Here is a 20,618-nt window from a genome sequence, read left to right as displayed (position 1 = left end):
GCATTAAATGACATGGGAAAAGCAATTAGCATACACAGGACTTTGCTGCCAGGTCCTGTGCTGTAGGGATAGAACATTTCAGCCAAAATCACCCAGAAGCATCTCCGGACTCAGAGAGCAGAAAGGGAGTAGAATTGCAGTCACATCCATAACCACCACCACTATTACCCTTCAATATGTTGATGCTGAGAGGAAAATGTAAAGCAGCTTTGTCTACTTTTTTTTTTATGCACACAGCAACTCTGCAACCATACTTATCAAAGTAATAGTCTTGTCAGAGGATCTCTCATTATGTAACTACAATGCCTGGCACTGTTACTCACTTCCACCATCCTACACTACATCTGTATCAGCAGCTTATCACCGATCTCAAGAAGCAGAACTATTCAAAATTATATATAGGAGTACCTCAACCATTACACTCACTTAAATGCAATGATCAGTATTTTTTTTTTTTAAATAATGTGTTTATGTCTCCCTTTCTGTACCTTCTTTAATATTTTTATTGTTTTCACATAGGGTAATCACACTTCCTGCTTTATTCTGATATTACTGTATTTCTGTTGCCTCTCCTGTTATTTATTTTCTAGTGAATACATGTACTAGCTTCTGTTTTTTCTCTGTAATAGTTTCCTTCTGCTTCCAAAAGTGTCTGTTACTTCTTGTTGTCTAAAACATTTGTTTCTTTACAAGTAGAAGAAGCAAAAAATATGTTGAAGGTGTAGTCCATTTGCTCACAACGAAATGGACAGTGAGTCTTCCAGTTACTCCTTCTCCCGCTTATTACAATTCTACACTTTTTAGGAGCACGAGATCCCCAAAACTCCTCTCTCCACCCATTCCTCTGTCCTTCCCTCTCAGGGCTACTTAGCACAAACTGTCACATAACCCTCAGGTTAGCCAGATGCCAGTTTTGCAAGAGAAAAAAATGGGACCGCAAACACAAACAAGAACCAAAGATCAAGACACAGAGTTGCAGGCTTGACCTATGGCTCACGAGCAATCTGCTACCTCAAATAAACACTCATACTTTGCCAAAGACTGCTGTCTTCATTGGAATGATGGGATAAAGTGCAGAACATTTAACATTAAAACTCAGTGCACGGTCTCTGCTCTGCAGCTTGTGCTGCTTGGACTGGGGCTCCTTGGCAGGACAGTGCCTGGGGGAATCATGACTGGCAGCAGCATGCCAGTAGTCCCAAACTCCCAACTCCTTGCCCATCTGCATGTGACTAATGATGTCATTTCAAGTGGAACTGGTAATAAAGGCCAAACAACAGCTAGCTCAGATAACTAATCCATTTTCATCAATGTCTCCTTTGTGTTATCTTAGAGGTGAGAGATCTGGCCAATTTATTACACTTCCAAAAAATCTTGGATCAAAATCTGTCACACAGGCTCCTTTGGCAAGTTGTGTGGTGCAACTAAACAATGTTACATTATACCAGGCCTTTCTGGAAACTGGTAATTCCTTAAGGTTTTTCTCCTCCCGACGGCACGAACAGGCTCGTGGCTCTGCTCTTCCAGCTCCTGCTGGAGAGGGGAGCCCTCCCTGCGCACGCACAGGTCACCTGTCAGCGGGATGGGAACCAACTATGGGAGCAGCAGCGCCTGCACCGCTGCGTGACCCACCTCGGCCCGGGGCAGGCTCGGGAACGGGACCCTCCTCCAGCCCAGCACGCCGTGCCCTGTCTGACAGACACCAGCTCCCACTCCAGCGGGCACCCCACGCTCTTCACAGCCGGGAACGGCAGCAGCTCCTCTTTCCCCAGCGTCGGGGCTTCCTGGGGGCTCCACTCATTCCGTAAACACAAGGGGGTCCCCCCCAGGAAGCCGGGACACGGCCGTGATCTTACAGGCAGAGGACGAGCCGAGGCAATGCCCACCCCCAGCCCCGGGCGCAAGGACCTGGGCTGAAGAGGCGTGAACTTTTCCCGTTCCGGAGGAGGAAGCAAGGCGGGCTTCTCCTCACCCCCGGTAGGGATGGATAACCCGTGCCCGCAGCGCCCGCCGCCTTCCTCGCCCTATCCGGGGTGCCGGAGGAGCCTCTCCCGGGGACTGCCGGCCGCCAGGCCTCCCCCGCCCGGGCCCCTGCCCGGCCCTCCCCGGCTTACCGGCCCTCCAGCGCCGCTCCCCGCAGCGCCGGGGTCCCGCCTCACTCGGCGGCACGGCCGGCCCGCTCGGGCGGCCCCGGCTGCCGGCACATCCCCCCCCGCCCGGCTGCGGGCGGCGGCGGCGCCTCCCCGGGCCCGCTCAGCCTCTGCTGCCGCCGCCCGGCCCTGCCACCGCCGCCTTCATTTCCTCCCGAGGCCGCGGGCAGGCCCCAGCCCCGCCGCCGGGAAGGGGAGGAAGATGAAGGCCGCCACAGGAACGGCGCGGCTCGGCTCGGCTGCGAGAAGACGCAGCGCCGCACCCGGCCGCCCAGAGGCGGGAGGGGGAGGGATGGAGGACGGGCCGGGCGGCTCTGCCCTTCCCTCCCTTGCCCTCCCGTCCACGCCTCGCCTCGGCCTGGCGGGAGCGGGGCGTGCGAGCCCGACTCGCGTAAATACACCTGTATACGTGTGCTTGGTTTGGTTTGGTTTTTTATTTACTCTTTAATAGGTCCCTAACGCTCATGTTTAAAAAAACAAAAACAAAAACAAAAAAACCCCACACAACTCCCTCCCCCCCCCAACAACAACAACAACAACAAAAAGAACCTTGAAAATGACAGAATCACAGAATCATTTTTGTTGGAAAAGACCTTTAATACCTCTCGTCCCGTCATGGCAGACACAGGGCGGGTTTAGGCTCCAGGAGGAGAGGACAGGTGCCATAAAACATGGGAAGAACAGTAGTAGTGTGAAGGCAGGTGTCTGAGCCCTGCTGTACAGCCCATAGCCCTGCCCGGGCTCCTTTCCCCCCAAAGACACGATGTAGTAGTGCACACACAGTTGCTGCACACATCACTTTGCTCACTGGACCAGAGAGATGCTCACCTGCAGGACTCTGATACCCGTGAATCCCATCAAAATCAAGTGCTGGTGATGAGTCTCTTTTTAACAACTATTTAAACAAGTCCTCTTGGGCACATTTTGCAGTCTTACAGTACACTCTTCCCTGTTAGAGGAGGATTTACAGCCTCCGATCCATGCATTTTCCGACTTGACTACCATGCTGCACTATGCTAAAGCCCAACCAAGTCCAAGGATGATGTCATTGGTATAGATGCCACGGCCAACCTATGGAGCAGAACAGGCTAATGCAAATGTCTTAGCAGCCATGTGTTCAGTGCTATGTTGATGGCTGCTAGCCCTCAGTGAGGCAGCAAAAGCATAGCTTTCACTGGGAACCAATGGCCAAAAGCCAGTAATCAGAAAAACAATTCTCTACCTGACTCTATGTTTGTTTGTAACAGCATCTTGGGACACCACATTCTTGTGCCTCCCTTCCTCTACCTGTGAAGTAGAAATTGTGATAAGTGACAGTTACTTTGTTGGCAAAGCATGTTGGAAATCTGTGGCTGTCACCGGTTTGAGTCTTGAACAGACTAGAAAGTTGCTCCTTTCTTCAGGCTTCAAAGCGATGACTACAACTGCAGCCATGCAGATTTATTAATAAGCTGTCTCCAGCTGTGGAACTAATTCCTGCCAGATTATCAGGCTCAGCTCAAGAATTTTAACCTTTCAAGTATGTTGTTACTGACATGTGTAATAATTAATCCAGTACAAAAGAAACCAATTTTCCTAACTAAGCACAGTTAATAAGCTTTGTTGTCAGTAATTGGGCCTGAAAGTGTCTGATGAAGTTGAAGAATGTGTTGCATAGGCAACTGTACTGTTGGATTATGCAGTTGCTAGTTCAGGCCAACAGGATTCTTGCTACTAATACTGTTAAACTGTTAGGTTTAGTACTTTAAATAGGCAGCAAAATCAACAGTTGAGTGTGAGTTCTTTTTAATACTAGAGAACTTTTACATTGTCAGAGCAATGCAAAGGATTGTTGAGTTGGTGAAAAGTCACCCTCCCCTCTCTGGGACATTCTAGAGTGACTTCTTGAGAGATATGCCTCTGTAACCAATGGAAGTGATGCATCCATTTTTTCTTTAAGGACATGGGCCTAAACCTAAAAAATTAATCTTAATAACATGTTCAGTGTTTATGCCATTAAAAAAAGATTTGTATGTCCTAATAAAAGATGTCTTGTATATCTTCATTCCAGGTTTGACGTTTCTCCTGGAAGAGTCTTACTTGCAAGAGATAAACATTTGCAATTTGGCCAGTCAGGAAGGACTGAGGTGGTACTGGACATCCGAGCTGCAGGAACACATTCAAGCATTATAAGAAGTTATCTGTCAGTGGCAGGCTGTCTTGACTGCTCTTGGTATGAGTTAATTCCAAATAGCATTTAAGCATAGAAAAAATGTTTAAATGAACCCCTGTCGTGGACAAGATAAGTAATCATACATACTGCAGTTTGTACTTGAACACTCCAGCCCAATCACACTGAAAGAATCCTCATTTTCCTTGACCTTCCAAGCTTATCCTATTCAGCAGAAGCCTAGGCTTGCCAATACTGTTCAACTTACACTATGTTTATTTTTCACCCTTTGGTGTTATTTCAGGTTTTAATCCCATGCCAATTACTAGGATTAGTCTTGGTAGCCCTTTTAGTCATGGTTTGTTTCCTTAAGAGCTGACCTTAAGACAAGTCACTTGGTTCTGCAGCAAGTACTCAGGAAGAACAAATCTTATTTAAATCAGGAGGAAGACATGCTTTTCCTAGTGCAGTGCCATTATTAGTGAATTCATCAATCTGCTTCATGACTGTATTTCTGAGGCATAACTGATCTCTAAAGGAGATTTCTTGTGTACAAGTATCTTGCTTTGCAGCTGGTCAGACATGGCACCTTTGGTATGTAATACATTTATCAAGATGTGATAGTCACCAGCAGATTCTTTTTCTGGAACATAAGGGAGCTTATTTAAATGTGGTTCTGGTTGATACAAATTAGAACATATAGAATACTTTGTGGCCTCTGTAGTCATTAAGAAACACATCAGAAATGAAAAAAAAAAATCAGGCCAAGGAATACAAGAATATACAGCCTCATACAGATGTAGGATTTTCTAGTATGGCCTAAATATAATACATAAAGTAGTATGTATTTCCTGGATTATTTTTTATATAAAGCAGTTTCAACTAGCAATGACCTATAAAGTGCATGTCAAACAGAGCTGGTGCATAGAAATGACTGAGGTGTGTGGAAAGAGTGGGGGGCCTAAGGGCTGATATCTGTAGTAAAATCATACTGGCTGCCGTAGGGGCAAGATTAGATCCGTAAGCAGCAAATTAGATGTGTTCATTTGAAGACTAAGTGCACTTCTTATTTCAGGGTAGAAACAAATTTTACCCCATGATAAGTGCCTTGGAATTGTTAAATCTTTTCATATAATTACACCATTTGTTGCCCTTTGAGAAGGACACAAAAAGTATAGACTGAGGTAAGTAGGTCATTAGCTAAAGTATCTAATTTATCTTGCATTCTTCAGACACTAACTCTGAGCTGATAGTTTGAAAAGCAAAAGCAGCTTTGCGGGGTTTGTTAATAGCAATGAACCAAACGTGCTGCTAGGACTGGGCTAGAGGAGCTAAGAACTACATTTAATTATCAAATCAATGTCAATTAAAATTGAACTCAATGATTCAAAATTAATTATATAGGTCACAAAATGAGTGCAGCCAAAAAGCAAATTATTATGTCAATGTATTGAGGTAAGTCAATTCTTTAAATAAAAATCAGAAATAACAATAGAGTTTTAAGTCCCAGTTATGGGTGTTTTCCAAAGTAGAGAAATTAAGAAAATTGACTCAAGCAATTAGTGTTCAAAACAAGTTACTATACTTCAAAGTAACCTGCTACCCTCTTTTAACCCTCTCCTTTCCCCATGGCCTGAATCAGACAGCTGGATTTACCAACTTTCATTTCTCTCTATAGCTGGCAGAGTCAAACTGGCAAGCAACTGAGTCTTAAGTTCACCTGCTGCATTCACCAAGGTACAATTTCCAGGTGACAAAGTTGCTGTGATACTGCAGGTACAGTGCTCACTGTTGCATCTGTGACTTAGACTCCAGTGAGGGCAAGCTGCATATACTCATGCACTGTTCTGTGCCTCAACAGGAGTTGCAAGATTAGCATTGCACAGACAGAGAGTGCCAGAACTGCTCTGGGCACAGATAAAAAAGCAAACCAGGTTTTTAAGAGTTTTTTTTTGTCACTGTTTCTCAAAAGAGGGTATTGGGTGGAGACAGCTGTGCTACTCTAAGCCAATACTTTTCTTTGCCAGTGTTTGAGATCACATTCTCAAATGCTGGAAAAACACATGAGGACAACATGGTAAGACACAGCTCCTGACTGACCTGATACCAGTGGTGCTACATTATCAAGAGTTGGGAGAGCTGTTGTCTTCTGTTTGATTATCACTGCCTTAGAAAACTGACCAGTTTTGGGGTAAGCAGAAATACCTGAAGGAAGCTGAGGGGTGACTTGGGTCATGGGATTGTAAGGATAAAAAAAGAGGTGGAGGCAGGCACAGAACCCGGGTCCCATTTGCTAATGAATGCATGTAGGATCAGAGTATTTTACATTAAGTGGAACAGCTTTCGCAGGGATACTGAGTGCTTAAAATAATTTATAACTTGCTGGTTGGGGCTGGCTCTTAGGAGGTGGCAGTTGTGGTATCTATCAGGAGAAACGTGAACATTTGTTTCCCATATACCAGTAGCTCCATAATTAACTAGGAACAGCACCACTCTCATGAAGGCAAGAAAAAAATGTTTGTGCTACAGCTACTAGGAGATACAAGTCTAGAAGGGTTATCCTAAAATGACAGGCATTGCTCTACAATCCAAACTGAGGAAGGCAAGTCAGAGAGGGCTGGGACTTCACAGCTCTTGGCATGTCCTCCTGGCCAAGGCAGTGCAAAGGCAGACCGTGCTCTGGCAACAGGGAGTCACTCCCCAGGGAGGGCACATGTCCTCCTGCACGGTGCAGCCTCTGTGCCATGCTCCAGACTATGGTCCTCTGGGAGCATGCTCCTCAACCAAGAATAATTTTGGAGCTATTTATGTCTGACTGTTTTCAGTGGAAATTAAGGGTCTATCATTTTACAGAATCTGGTTATTTTGCTGCCTTCCTGAATGAGAGTTAATGATGTTACCATGTGTCCTGTAATTCACCATACATGTTTGCATGACACAATACTAAAAAAAAAAAAAAGGAGAAGGAAGTTCCCCAATCAACATGTAGACAAAAATAGGGATAGGAGGAAGGATTAAGACAGAGAAGTTGGATTGTTTAGAAGAACACGGCCTTTGGAGTTGCAATACTGAGGTCAACAGAATTCTTCAGTCACTGAAACTTATGCTGAAGTTTCTTGCCCTTGAAAAAAAGACATCAGGCCCACAAGACTTAGCTTTGCCTTGATTATCTCTGGTAAATTTTATTTCCTTCAGCTTAATGTTTCCCAAGATATTAGTCCACAGTCAATCTGGGGCTGCAACAATAAAATCTTGTTCTCACTAAGATGAGAACACATGGGAGATTGTCTATTTGAAAATTCCTATTTCTAAAATTAGTGTATTTAACCAGCTTTGGCAACCACCACCAAGAAGAGCCCTGAAAATATGAGGGGCTGGGTAAATAGAAAGTTTTATTGACACAGCTTTCAGCCTTACTGCAAGGAAAAGGCTTGAGAGTATAAGATTATTTCAACATGTGATGTGAAGCTTTGACATCCCTCAAAGTATAACTGATGGTTATCAACCAGCTTCTCCATTTATTCAGCTCACTCAAAGAGCAGTTGATGTTTGGAACTGTGTGACCATCAGCCATTCATCAAACCTTATGTCAGCACTGGCCATGATAGCTCAACCATGAGAAGCATTATGGCTTATCTCCAGGAGTTTCTTCATCTAAAAAGAGGGAGAATGATTTTACATCTTCTTGCTATGTATTCAACTTAAATGAAAGAAGATTAACAAGATGAAATCTGTGTTCACAGACAATCTCTGAAGAGTATTATAATATACTCAGTTACAAAGTACACAGTTAAATGAATAAGTCACTGTTGCTATTGCAATAGGTATTTGATAAATGGCAATACTGAAGGTGCCAGCTTTATACTTCAAACAAAGTAATTGTTGTTTAATGTTTAATGCTCTATATCCATCACTGTAGCGTTCAAGAAAGTATCATGATGTGTTTTTCAGGTGATGTTGCTCTAAATTGCAAAATCTACAACTGAGCTCAAAATGATGAAATGAAATAAAAAATGAGCAAGCCAAGGCAAGATGTGTTTTTCAAATGTGAACTAAATATTATCTCAAAAAGCAGATTTTTTTGGTGGTTCAGGATACCATCTTGTAGCAGAGATCCTACTGACAGGACTCTTTTCTCAGTTCCTTTATAAATATTGTGGGTATTCCAGATCAACTGTATTAAGCATTCCTCCCCTTGCCATCTAACATCATAAATTCTTATTCCATACAATCTTTTTTGAGCATTCAGAGCCAAAACTTTCCTTTTCTTAGGCTGTCAGTTCTTGTTACAGGGCACTAGGTCCTCTGTTCATCTTCAGGCTCAGCTCACAAGAGTCTCTGAAAATCACTATTTCTTTTTTTAGCAAAAGGGACACCCCAACCCTGCATTTGGAAGCATTGCACCATTTAGGCATGTTTCCACAGCAACACTGTCTATTTTAAGTTGTATCACCAGAAAAGAAGGAGGCTGCCATCCATCCACCCACTTACCATCTCCCTCTAGACATTCTGTCCTTTTGTATTTTACATCATTTAACTAGTGGGCTTTCCCTGGTTTGGAAAAAAAAACCAAAACAACAAACCCAAACACCAGAGCATGTACTTTGTTGTGACATCATTCTGGACAAATCCTTGATGAACGCTCAACCGCAGGTATTGATTGAGTTATCTCATGGGTTGCCTAAGCAGAAGAACATACTGCTTCCTTGTCCAGCTGGAGCAACACCGAATAAAATTAAGCCAAGTCAGAGTTCTAGGTTGAAGATCTTTTCAAATGTCTTGACATGTACTAATTATACTGAACTTTCAGCTCAGTGTAGCCCAATACAGCCCATTGCCACAGTACTACTTCCACACAGCACAACCTGGTAGGTGCAAATTGCTTCATTTCAAAGGATTTTACACTTCTCTGTCTCAATGTTGCAGACATAAAATCATGTTTCTCCAAGAAATTAGCCAAGAAACTATCCAAAAGAGTACAAATGTTGAGATTCCTGATGTAGGTTCCTAACTTCCCCATTAGCATCCATTCTCCATTTTGATGCTCTTGGTTAACTTCTTGTCTTTGAACTCCTGCTCTATGAGACACGCTTTTACTGATCCCCTTCAAATATCTACTTGTTGGCGTACTCAACTTTAAGACTGTGGCTTTATATCTGTAAAGTACAATAACACACTAAACTCAGCCTTGTATTCGGCATAAGTTGGCACTGTCATGTTTAATAGAAGATGAGTAGTGGGAGATCTCTGCAGGCTTTGTGGCATGTTTGCCTAATAAACACCCTCTAGTTTCTTCGGCTTTCCTCATCTTTCCAGACAGGTCATGGGTGAGGTATAAAAAGCCCTCAGAGCAGGATAAGGCTTTGTACCAAGCACTGCTGAGCTGCAGAGGGGGAGATGCACGAGGAAGCAGAAGGAGCCAGCTGGGATGCCATTTTGCAGGCTCTGTCCTTGCTGTCTGTGATAACTGCTGATTTCATTGCAGAGATCATTTACAAAAAGCAAGAGAGCCCTTTACCCTTTTTGCCCACTGATGCCAAATTTTCTTGTTATTAATTTATCAGTCACAGCATGTTTTATACTAAAATTATGGGTGTCATAATATTGCTGCTGCTAAATATATGCCAAGCCTCCTTACCATAAAAAACCCTCATTGACCCCCCCACTAAAGCTTAATTTTTAACTCATTTGTGAATCACTGTGGGCACTGAAACTCACCCTATTTCTCTCTCTTTACGTGGGTAGCCCAGGACCTTAAAGCAGAAATTTTATTTGTGCAGTAAAAGTATGGCTCATTAATGTGGCTTGGTGTTGATATATCCATTGGGAGAGCTGCACCTTAGCTAACACCTTTGAAATTAAATGTACAGCAGCAGAGAAAGTTCTGATTTAAGGAAGCTGAATGTGTTCATAATACGACATCTTCATCTATTTGAAATTTTGTTTTTAAACACTTTTCCCATTCTTCTCTCATACCGTACAGACTGTAATAAAATACTATTTTCAGTCTCGTGATAGGTCGTACTGGTTTTTTTTAACAGAACTTGACTGAGTTAATTTTTATCTCATCTTAGTATAAACCTCATGTGATGCAAATCCACAGGCTTCACTGCACCAACGTATAGGCAAAATTTGCTGAAGGAAGACACAGAGTACCCATAGGGTACTCCCTGGGAAAGGGTGAATTAAAGCAGCAGATTGAAGAAGGAAAGGTTCAGGTAGCATCCAGTATTTTATGTCAGGGAGACGTAGATTTTACCCACCTGACGTGATCACACGTCTCATTCCTTATGCTGTTACAAAAAAATCCCACTACTGAACTCAGATATGTTTAAATACTTTGAAAGGGGCTACTATAGAATGGGCTGTGTGGGAAAGAAGTGGGAATTTAAGCAGGTAATGAGTTGCCTGAGAAAGAAAGCAACAGATTGTGCCTTTCTTACCAGACAGGGAAACCAGAGAACCACATCCCATTACAGTGAATAATCAGTGGCAATCTTAATCTGGTAATAATTTCATAGTATTCTCTAGAAAAAGGTAGGAAATATTTAGAATTTAAAAGCATTGGTATCTCATAAGCTAATACTAAAAATATAGTAGCAAACAGTGAATCTATAATGAGTCTCCAAGATCCCGCATTTCTGCCGCATGGGAGTGAGTTGGATGCAAAATCTGTGATAAGCATGGCAAGAGAAACACTGTTGGTGAACAATAATTTTCAGTTTGGTTAAAGTGTCAAAAGATAGAAAGAAGACAGTTAATATGAAAATGTACAGTCCTTCAGAGTATATTCTCTCACTGTCTACCTCTGATGCATTCAGCTCACACTCAGGTCTGCTTTCACATTTCTGTGACTACATTTGGCTTAAATGAAATTACACCAAACATGAACCTGCTTCTTGCTGCCATGAAAAATAAATCACCATCCTCCATTCACTCTAGGATTTCATGGACTCGAACAGAAAGCAGGGTCATTGCAGAATGGAGCTATGGGCTTCTTGGAACCCTGCATCTCCTTGTTACTGAAAGCCTGTGAGGATTTGCTGTGAGAAACCATCATCACAAAACTCGCTGCAATCTGCTTAGCTCCCACAGAGGGTAAAAATTACACAGTCAGAGGGAATAGTCTTTTCTAATACTATCCTGTCTTGAAACTCCCATTTCCATTTAAAACAGCGAAAAGCTGACAGCTGAGTGTCTGCTATAGGAATATTTGATCTCTCCTGAGAGCTTCTCACTCAGATTATTGCCCCCAGAGGGCTGTGATGAGGTGAAGACTTCTGTCTCTCCCAGGAGAAGGAACAAAGGGTGAACTAATGATGCTAGGGTCACTTGGCTCCTCCTACACCTCTTTATGTGCTCAGGACACACAGCTGTGCAGCTGACGAAGTCACATGAAGTCTGGCTCCCCTTTTCTTTGTGAGAAAGCAGGTGCATCTCCTCTCTGACTGCTCTGAAATGTTTCCACTCGGAACAGTCCTGCCGTCATCCTTTTAGTGTGCAGCACAACCATTGAGGGACATTACGAGATGAGGTGGGCTGCTGTGACAATAATACCTTCTGCAGCTTTTTATGTCTTACATCCCACATTGGAGCCATTGCCTCCCAAGCATCTCTAGCACAGAGAATCATAGAATGATTAGGGTCTTGGAAGGGACCTTAAAGATCATCAAATTCCAATATATTAGAAGCTGGAGAACTGACTATGTATTTGCTTTTGCACACCCAAAGTCTATGAAAACAGTGTCTGGGAGGACTCCGCCTTCTCAGACTGTAACCTGTTTAGAAAGCATTACCCTGAGAACTCTCAGAGAGAAAACCAGGAAGTTTTCCATAGTCAAACCCAAGGATTAAATCGGGAAGAACAGAGAATCACTTTCTGTTGTGAGCAGATCTATGTCTTGTCTACAACCGTATCCACTATGAAATTAAGAGGTGGATGGCTTTCCTTATTTCACACAAAGGTAAATGTAGTAAGATTGGCCAGGACTTGTTCAATATGAAAGTTCACATCCCTTCTAATTAGAATGAAAACGTTATTTTCCAAACTGTCACGAGGAGAAATATTTTTTAAACACTCAGCAAGTCCTACTACAAAACTGAATTTTTTACTTAAAATGAAAATCCCAGCAGCTCCTTCACTTGAGCACGCATAGCATCTTCTTTTCTTCCCTCCCTCCTTCCTCTGTATCACCTCTTTCAGAAAAGCGGCTCTGACGGAGAGTTCCAGAGGGCAGAGGACGGGATGTCTAATGCTGGACCTTCCGCGGGCGGGCCGGTCCAGAGGGGCGGCAGGGGGTGGCAGCGCCGTGTCCGGCAGAGGGAGCGACAGTGGCAGCGGTGCTTGGGACCGCCCCGGCGCCCATTGGCTCGGCGGCTCCATATGGGGCTCGGCGCGGCTCCATAAAGGCAGCCCGTCCGCCCGTCCGTCCGTCTGTCCCCGCCCGGCCATGCCCTCGTCACCGCCCGCCCTGCCCTTGCTCCTGGCTGCCTGCTGCCTCTGCGCCCTCCCGCGGGGCTCAGGTACGTCCCGGCACCGGGAGGCAGGGGCGGAGAGGGGGAACACGGCAGAACCCCGAAACATTGAAAGGGTCGCCTCCCCTTGAGGGGCGCCGTCGGGGCTGGGCTCCGCGGCATCCTAACGCTGCCGTGTCCCCGCAGGGTTCCCGCAGCCTTTCTCGCGCTACTGGGACGGTGTGGAGCTGCCCCAAAAACAGGTACGTCTGTCGCTGCCGTCTGACAGCGATGCGCGGTGGACGGGTAGGGCAGAGACGGTCCAACCCGGGACGGGCTGACCGGGAGAGGTGGGAAACGAGACTCGCCCGGTGCAGGGAAATGAGGAAGGAAATGGGCAACGGACTGGGAATACCTTATGAAATCCCTGAGGGAGGAGGGAGGCTGGCGCCCTTTGCTGCCCGCAGAAGTAGGTGGGACAGGTGTGGGCAGGGGTGTGATGTGCATCAGGGTGCAGAATAGGATACCTGGGTAACCAAAAGGCGGGCAAGCTAATAACCAGCCAGTCCCGACTCCCCCAGTGAAAACACAGATCCTAAGGTATGATAGGCACACTGCTAATGTCTAACCTTTACTTTTTAAAGCAACTGGCACTGTGTTTCAGTCAGTGGATGGAAATGTCCAATGAACCCCAGGTAAATTGACTCTGGTAATGTGTTTGATCTCTCTTCCAGACATAGTAATTGTCCTCTATAACCCAGAGCACTGATGTCTGCTGGTGGCAGAGCCTCTGCCAAAGAGCCAGTGGCTCTGGAGAGCAGGGCGAGTTTGCTGGTGTATGTGCTCTCCTTCCTGTGGAGCTAACACAGACCTAGAGAAAGAAAAAAAAAAGTGCTTTTCTTGCCATCCCAGTGGTACCTAACACTGAAGTAAGAAGCACCGGACAGTGCTGCAGGAGTTATAGGTCCTGTCTGGTCCCCTGAGTGCTTGGTGGGTTGATGGGTTTTCTCTGGGGTTCTCAGAGGAGAGGGGAGTGAGAAGAAATTTTCACAGCTCGTTTATGCTCTAGTGTCTCTGGCTCAGAATTTGCAAACACTTTGAAAAAAAAAAAATCAGTATCTGAAAGCTCAGCCCCACTGCATTTGATATCAAACCCAAGGGTCATTTTCAAAGAGGAGAGAAAAATATTTGCAGGATCAGGAAGTATCTGGAAATTTTAAACATTTTGTGCTGTTTTTTTCTTTCTGAAATCTTTCACTTTTTTAAACCAAAACCTGAGGAAAACAGTTCCCAGAGCCCATTGTTCAGGTGTCTTACACTTCACTTCCTTTGGAGCTGTAGTTATTTCTCATCTAATGTGATTGCATGCATAAGCAAACCACCCTCCTGTGGCAATGAGTATGGGACAGTGTATTTCAGTATACAGTTAAAGTTTATAGAATTGATCTCCTGAAATGCTTGTAGATGAAAATGAGCATAGATTAAAAATGCCAAACTCCAAAGCTATTCCTAGAACAATTAGCATAGAAAAATGTATTTTAAATGTAAGAGGTTGATTTAGGTCTCTTTATAGCACAAGACTGTATTGACAATAGTAGTATTGTGTGTATTCTCCTCATATAAAATACTAGTTTTTCAGGTCATAATAGCATCAGTAGATCTTTCCCTGCTCTGAATGGTTTTAGTGAATCTAAATTGTACTGGGATCAGAATCAAGCCTGGAGAAGAGGAGACTGAGGGGAGACCTCATTGCAGTCTACAGTTTCCTCGTGAGGGGAAGGAGGGTAGACAGTGATCTCTTCTCTGTGGTGATCAGTGACAGAGCCCGAGGGAATAGCCTGAAGTTGTGTCAGGGGAGGTTTAGGTTGGGTATTAGAAAAAGGTTCTTCACCCAGAGGGTAGTTGGGTACTGAAACTTCCCAGAGAAGTGGTCACAGCACCAAGCCTGACAGAGATCAAGAAGCATTTGGACAATTCTCTCAGGGACATGATGTGATTCTTGAGGTGTCCTGTGGAGGGCCAGAGTTGGACTCGATGATCCTTGTGGGTCCCTTCCAACTTGGCAGATTCTGTGATTCTGTGAAAACTTGTACACCACATCCCTCCAGTAAATGTATTAAAGTACTGTTTGTTTTTTTCAGATATCCAGCTCTGTTTTGGATCTCTGTTATTCCATATTCAACAGCATGCATAAAAATGAGGTAGGCTGTAATTGCTTTTGTTTCAAAGAACCTGCTCCTTAAAGTTAAAAAGCAAGCCCTCCAAAACCAACTTTTTGACATTTCTCTCCAAACAAATGTTTTAAGGGATGTAGGAGAGTATATAAAAGATTATTTCTTCTTGTTAGTAGTTTGTATGTAATTCTGAACTACATTAAACTATATATGAAATTGCTGGTTTTCACCAATTCAGAGTTCAAGAACCAAAACATTCTCTTACAGCCAGTCAGTATTTAAACCTGAGTCTCACTTTTTAATAATACAGGGTTAACTATGCTACGAATATACATAAAATTTGATCAATAGCAAAACTTAAATCATGCTGAACATGGAGGTGTATGATTTGCTTTACCAATTTTAATAGTCTATTTGAGTGTGAGGGTTTTTTTGTGTTTCTGACTCAGATTAAAAAGATTAAATTGAGGAGTTATTGAGTATAGCTTTTTCGCTGGTGCAATCATATTAGGTCCCAGCTCAATGCCATCTCTGCTTTATATCACTTTTTTATTATCACCACTCTATTAAGAACTTTTTCCATAAAATTCACTCAGCCCCTGGATATGTTAAAAAGGCCAATTTACTTGTGGAGTTTGAGTTCTCTGTTGTCTCAAAATGGGAGTAGATTGTTCAAGACAAAAATAGAAAGTATTTTGACATGCATTTCAGTATCTCTTCTTGCCAGTGTCTTTAGCTTATTATAATTCCAAGCAACCATAAAACTCTATCATATTGAACTTGATTGTATAAAAAATTCTAATATTTCAGTCATAAATGTCTAATAAATATTTTTGAGTTTGGTATTGACTCCTATGCTTCCACAGCTTAGCTAATGAGGGAACATACAGAATCATTTGGTAACTTTGAACAGAGTCCTTTTTACCTTTCAAAAAATTCACCCTCTGTTATGTGCCCTCAAGATTGGGAGCTGAATCTCATAAAATATCCTTTCAAAAATATGACTAATATCAGCTATATATCTGCAATATGATTTCTAGGTGTGGTCTAATTAAAGTGGAAGATTGAATATAAATGTGAAATATGGAAAAAGAACTATGTAAAGTTTTACCCAGCTGATCAAATCTATTACATGAAGTTGTACTTTCTTAGCCCACAAGGAATCTTGTGTCTATGTAAGACTCAAACATGAGTCTATATGTAGTGCACCCAATGAAACAGTTATGAAATCCTACTGATTTCGGCTGAACTTCAACTTTCACCATCATACTGTATTTATGTGAATTAAAAAAAAAATTAGAGTTATAGATTATGTAGAGAATGTAGGTGGTGTTTCAAGAGAAGGAATGAGGCCTAAGCACTATGAAAGGCAAAGTCAATGGCAATTTGGGACTTGAACTCCACCTGGGGAACTTAAAATATTTTGTAAGAACTAAGACTATTTAACATCAATGTCTAATGACATTTACAAAGAAAGCAAAAAGAGCTATCTAAACCTAGCTACATCACAATCACCTCACTGAACATTTACCTAAAGTCAAACCAAGACACTGTTTAGAAGCTCAGTTTTTACCATGTTTTTTCCTCATAGTAACCTCTCACTGTTGTAAATTAGCTAGGATAGTTGGCACTGCAGGCTAAGTCATGAGTCAGTCTCTATCTTTGCTTGGTATGTAATAATCATATCAGAACAACGGTAGCATTCACACTGTCTCTTTGATGTACTCTCCTTCTTTGCATCCTTAAAACACCTTGATTGAGCAAACACTTTTTTCTTCCGTAGTGTTTTATAGTCCTGTAAGTTGATGTCAGTTGCTCTATAATTTGTCTTGAGGCTTGAACCAAAGAAATCCTCTTCTCATACCGTGACTCAATGATCCTTGTGGGTCCCTTCCAACTCAGCATAGTCTGTGATTCTGTGATTCTGTGAAATGTGATTCCCTCCTTCTTGCTCGTATATTTTGTCTTTTAAAATTCTTCCTCTCCTGTTTCTCATCTGCCTGTTTTCCTGTTTTCATCCCCTGTCTTCATGTCCTTGCTCATTTTATGTGCTTGTTTTTCAAGCCCACCCCAAGTAACTAAACCCAACTGCTCCTATGGCACACAAAGCCATCCCATTCCTGGCTGGCTGTGAGCATGCAGCCTGGCAGCCATGTCATGGGCAGGATGGCTCCCAAACCAGGCTGCAAGTTCAGGGCTGTGTTAGATGAGAAGCTTAGTCTGATCACATGAAATCATGGGCAAAGTTTCTATTCCTTGATGTAAGGCTGAGTAGAAAAATGAGCAATTTTCTGAAGAATAAAGATTTTAGAGGAAGGCTTAAAACCAGCAATCATTCTTGGGTTAAAACCAAGGGCAGTCTGAAAGGTGAGGAGCAGCCACATTTTAACAAGGTAAGAGCTATCAGTACAATTCAAGCCTGAGGAGCAGAGCTGCTGCATTTGCTCCAGGGTGAGCTCTGCTTCCCCTACCAGAGCCTGGCTGCATTTTGCTGTACAGCGAGGGAAGCATACTGAATGATGGTAATGAATGCAGTAACATTGATTAAAGCAAGGCTTGAAATCAATCCTTAGAAAGATCTGTTTGCTGCTGTTCCAATATCTGTGATAAGTGTAAGGTTCTCTCTTCTCATGTGGAGTGCACCAGCCTCATCAGTAATAGAGGGTCTGTACCAAACCAAAGAAAAGCTGGCATGTTGATTAACTTACACTGTCTGCTTACAGGAATCACAGATTGCTTCTGCAAAGTTTACAAAGAAGGTATGTAAATGTGAAGACAAGCAAGTAGCAGTGGGCAGGGAAGTATGTCCCTTTCCTTGTTTCTTTTGCTGCTTTTTTTAAAGTCAGCTTGGGGTTTTTTTCAGTGGTTGGGAAGTGATCTGTGCAGACCCTGCTTATACCTAACCTATGTGTAAAGATTTCTTTTATACCTTTTCTAAACCCTGTGAATCTTTAATTTTGGTAATTTAGTATATTTACACTAGACAGAATGGATAAGTTCTTGACAATGCCCTTTGGGCATTAATTTTTAATCAGCATGCCAGATGAATGGGCATTGGGGACTATCAACATCTTGTTTGCATGCTGCTGAAAAAGGCCTGAATTATCAATATTCTAACAGAATGGTACCAAAATTTGTCAACAGATCTATTGAACTGAGTTTAAAGTACTTTGTTATTATGTTTTATTTTACAGGACAGTCATGGGACTCTGGGACGGCCTTTTTTCCTTTTCAGGGTATCTGAATCTCTTACCTTCTAAAGATTCTGAATCACAGATGATATATGTCCATATAACAGGAGAGCTGTTTCCCTTCACCAATTCTTGCTGCAATTGTTTTGAGTAGAGGCCAAATATCCCTTGCTTGAAAGCTGAGGGAGCCATTTGCTTAAAAAGCTCTGATTTGACTAAAAAGCCCCAAGATAATGAGATCTTGTGTAGTAATGGATTACACACATTTTTTTTGTTTGAAGATATGCTGCTGCAAGTGTTTTATCTTGAGCCAAATCATCCATGTGGCTTGTATCTCCAAGACTGTCAAGGTGCACTGATGGTAAATGCATTAGATAAAATGTGCCTGAGCTGACTGTCCCCTTGGCCTGAAAGGTCTGGCCAGTAAGTGATGTCACACTGCATAACAGAGTGAAAAGCCAAAGCAAAATTATCATAATTTCTCTCACGTCTTTCACCCATTGGCTTGCTATGACATGGTCTAATGCCAAATGAGCTGGTTTGGACACACTCTGATTAACAAAAAACTAACTTCTAGGAATATTTTCAACATATTTTAAAAAAATTAAAAATATTATCAAGTAGGTCATATCAGGTAACCAGAGTCCCAATTAACTGTCATTTGCATTTTAGCTTACTTCAAGTGTGTCCAGCCAGGTTCTCTCTGTTTTGGTATTTGTATATTCTTTCTTAGGCATGTGCAATTCCCCAAGGGATTGAGACCAAAACCCTGAATGAGAATAATTAAAGCCAGAATTTTAGCTGTTTGGACAGAGGTTGAATGAATATTTCTCAAATTCAAACATACAACACACCCTGTACAGACCCCCTGATATTTGATATAAGAAATCTTATTGCAGTCTTCTTATACAGTACTCTATCTGCATGATGGTGATTTATTTTGGTGTGCTTATAAATCTGGTATCTAGTACTTCTGCACAGTCATCTAATTAATATATTTTTCAGCCTCGAAATGGAAGAACTATCAAAGGCAGTGGTAAGTGGACATCCAAAAGTGACAAGAATTTGTTCTGATTTTTTCAATAATGATGATTCTCGTGACGGAAGGAGTTGCTGAGAAGCATTACAAACCTAGTACAAACCTAGATGCACATGTGGATGTTTCATATGGTCACTAGGAGATGTCTCAACAGAAATGTGATTTTTAAGGCTCAGAGCCTTAGAGTGTACGCTCTTGACAAAGGGATTGTTTTCTTGTCTCTTTAAGGTTGAGTAAGAAGGAATTTTCATCCTCTGCAAAATGATAGAAATGGTACAGAAACTGTAAAGTTTAAAGACAGAGGGTGTAAATGGTACTTGAAACACAAAAGCTAGACTTTTTTTGTTCAAAGGCACCTTCAGTCACCTAATCCTACATGAGATCTACCTAACACTGAATCTGTACATGCAGGTGGTAGTCCTCACATCATAATTAGGACCTTTTTGAGGGTAAACATTCTCTATGAAGAGCAGGGCTGGGGATGTAAGGGAGGAAGAAAATGAGATCTAATAATATGACCTAGCACTTACATATCCATCTTTGAAAGTATCTACTTAAGGTCTAAGTGAGCTTTACTGGGAAATGGACAATATAGTCAATATATCCATGTACCCTCCTTCAGTCTCTTTTCTTCTAATATTTTATCCCACAATAAAAGATCACCATTTTTGTTTGCAATCTAAGAATTATTTCTAGCTGCTGACTGAAAGGGGTTTGGTTGGTTTTTCTTTTGTTTTGGTTTTGGGTGTTTTTTTGTTGTTTTTTTTTTGGGGGGGTGTGTTTGTTTTTTTATGATAAAACCTGCAAAAAACCCCCACAAGTAAAGAATACCCTTGCTGTATATTCAGGATGAAACTATTTTGGAAAGAAAGGAACCAAAGATTTAAGAGAGTGTTGTAGAGCAACATTGCTACTTGCTTGCTCTGGTCTTAGGCACTGCCCTGGGCAATCTGTTGCTTCTCACAGATGAAAGGAACATGAGGAACTACATGGATCTCTGGTTTGAGCTGGTGCAGCTGTTCTTGTTGTTAGGTCCACATGTGTGTGGGAAGTGTTTCATAGCTCAGTAGCATGTTGGTGTAGAAGCCACTACTCTATACTCATGCCCTAACATACAGTAGTAAATTTTATCCACCGCTCAGCCCCCTGAGCCAACCTTGTTGCAAGATGCATTCCATACTTTCATACTCTAAAAGGTCAGCAGAGTTAGGACATGGAGAAGAGAAGAGCTGTGTGAGGAGGGAGGATTAATGTTTGAGTATAAATAACAGATTTGGGCACTTAACTAGATGTACAGAAGTGAAACTAAGTCATATTCATCTCAACATAAAACATGACACTGTTTTAATTTGTTTCAGAATACCATGGAATATGAAGTTCATGAGTTGATTTACCAGCTTGATGACTTGGTTTATATAAAGAAAGGAAACTTCCCATTGCACTGGTTGTCTATTATGTGAC

At 42.4% G+C, this 20,618-nt stretch overlaps 2 protein-coding genes across 8 annotated transcripts in view; one reads left to right on the top strand and one right to left on the bottom strand.

The window, feature by feature from the left end:
* Positions 1-2,467, bottom strand: part of CHST10 (carbohydrate sulfotransferase 10) — a 17,521-nt gene extending 15,054 nt beyond the window's left edge. For 2 of the 3 annotated variants that reach the window (XM_027641713.1, XM_027641721.1), the window contains exon 1: positions 2,115-2,467. The gene's annotated coding sequence lies outside the window, so the exon portion shown is untranslated. The remainder of the gene's footprint in view (positions 1-2,114) is intronic. The other variant, XM_027641708.1, reaches the window with a different exon arrangement.
* Positions 1,638-20,618, top strand: NMS (neuromedin S). 5 transcript variants are annotated; one of them, XM_027641737.1, is made up of 12 exons: positions 1,638-1,977; positions 4,201-4,362; positions 5,978-6,075; positions 9,620-9,741; positions 12,503-12,822; positions 12,961-13,016; positions 13,398-13,448; positions 14,895-14,954; positions 17,651-17,686; positions 18,122-18,163; positions 19,124-19,154; positions 20,516-20,618. In XM_027641737.1, exons 4-12 carry the CDS (start codon positions 9,728-9,730, stop codon positions 20,530-20,532), a joined length of 627 nt encoding a protein of 208 aa, XP_027497538.1. In that variant the 5' UTR covers positions 1,638-1,977; positions 4,201-4,362; positions 5,978-6,075; positions 9,620-9,727; the 3' UTR covers positions 20,533-20,618. The 5 variants fall into 5 exon arrangements, with proteins under 5 accessions (XP_027497538.1, XP_027497546.1, XP_027497552.1 ...); XM_027641745.1 differs by having other exon boundaries at positions 5,375-6,075; XM_027641751.1 differs by lacking the exon at positions 5,978-6,075.

The sequence above is a fragment of the Corapipo altera genome, unplaced genomic scaffold (genome assembly GCF_003945725.1).
Source record: "Corapipo altera isolate COAL_440 unplaced genomic scaffold, ASM394572v1 0, whole genome shotgun sequence".
Taxonomy (NCBI): domain Eukaryota; kingdom Metazoa; phylum Chordata; class Aves; order Passeriformes; family Pipridae; genus Corapipo; species Corapipo altera.
The sequence above is the reverse complement of the archived record's forward strand: the minus strand, read 5'-3'. Positions and strand labels throughout refer to the sequence as shown.

Excerpts from the sequence above, each read along its gene's own strand:
- NMS (XM_027641751.1), top strand. Across the intron at positions 14,955-17,650 it reads ACAGCATGCATAAAAATGAG|GAATCACAGATTGCTTCTGC; the intron begins GTAGGCTGTAAT and ends GTCTGCTTACAG. Across the intron at positions 17,687-18,121 it reads CTGCAAAGTTTACAAAGAAG|GACAGTCATGGGACTCTGGG; the intron begins GTATGTAAATGT and ends TTTATTTTACAG.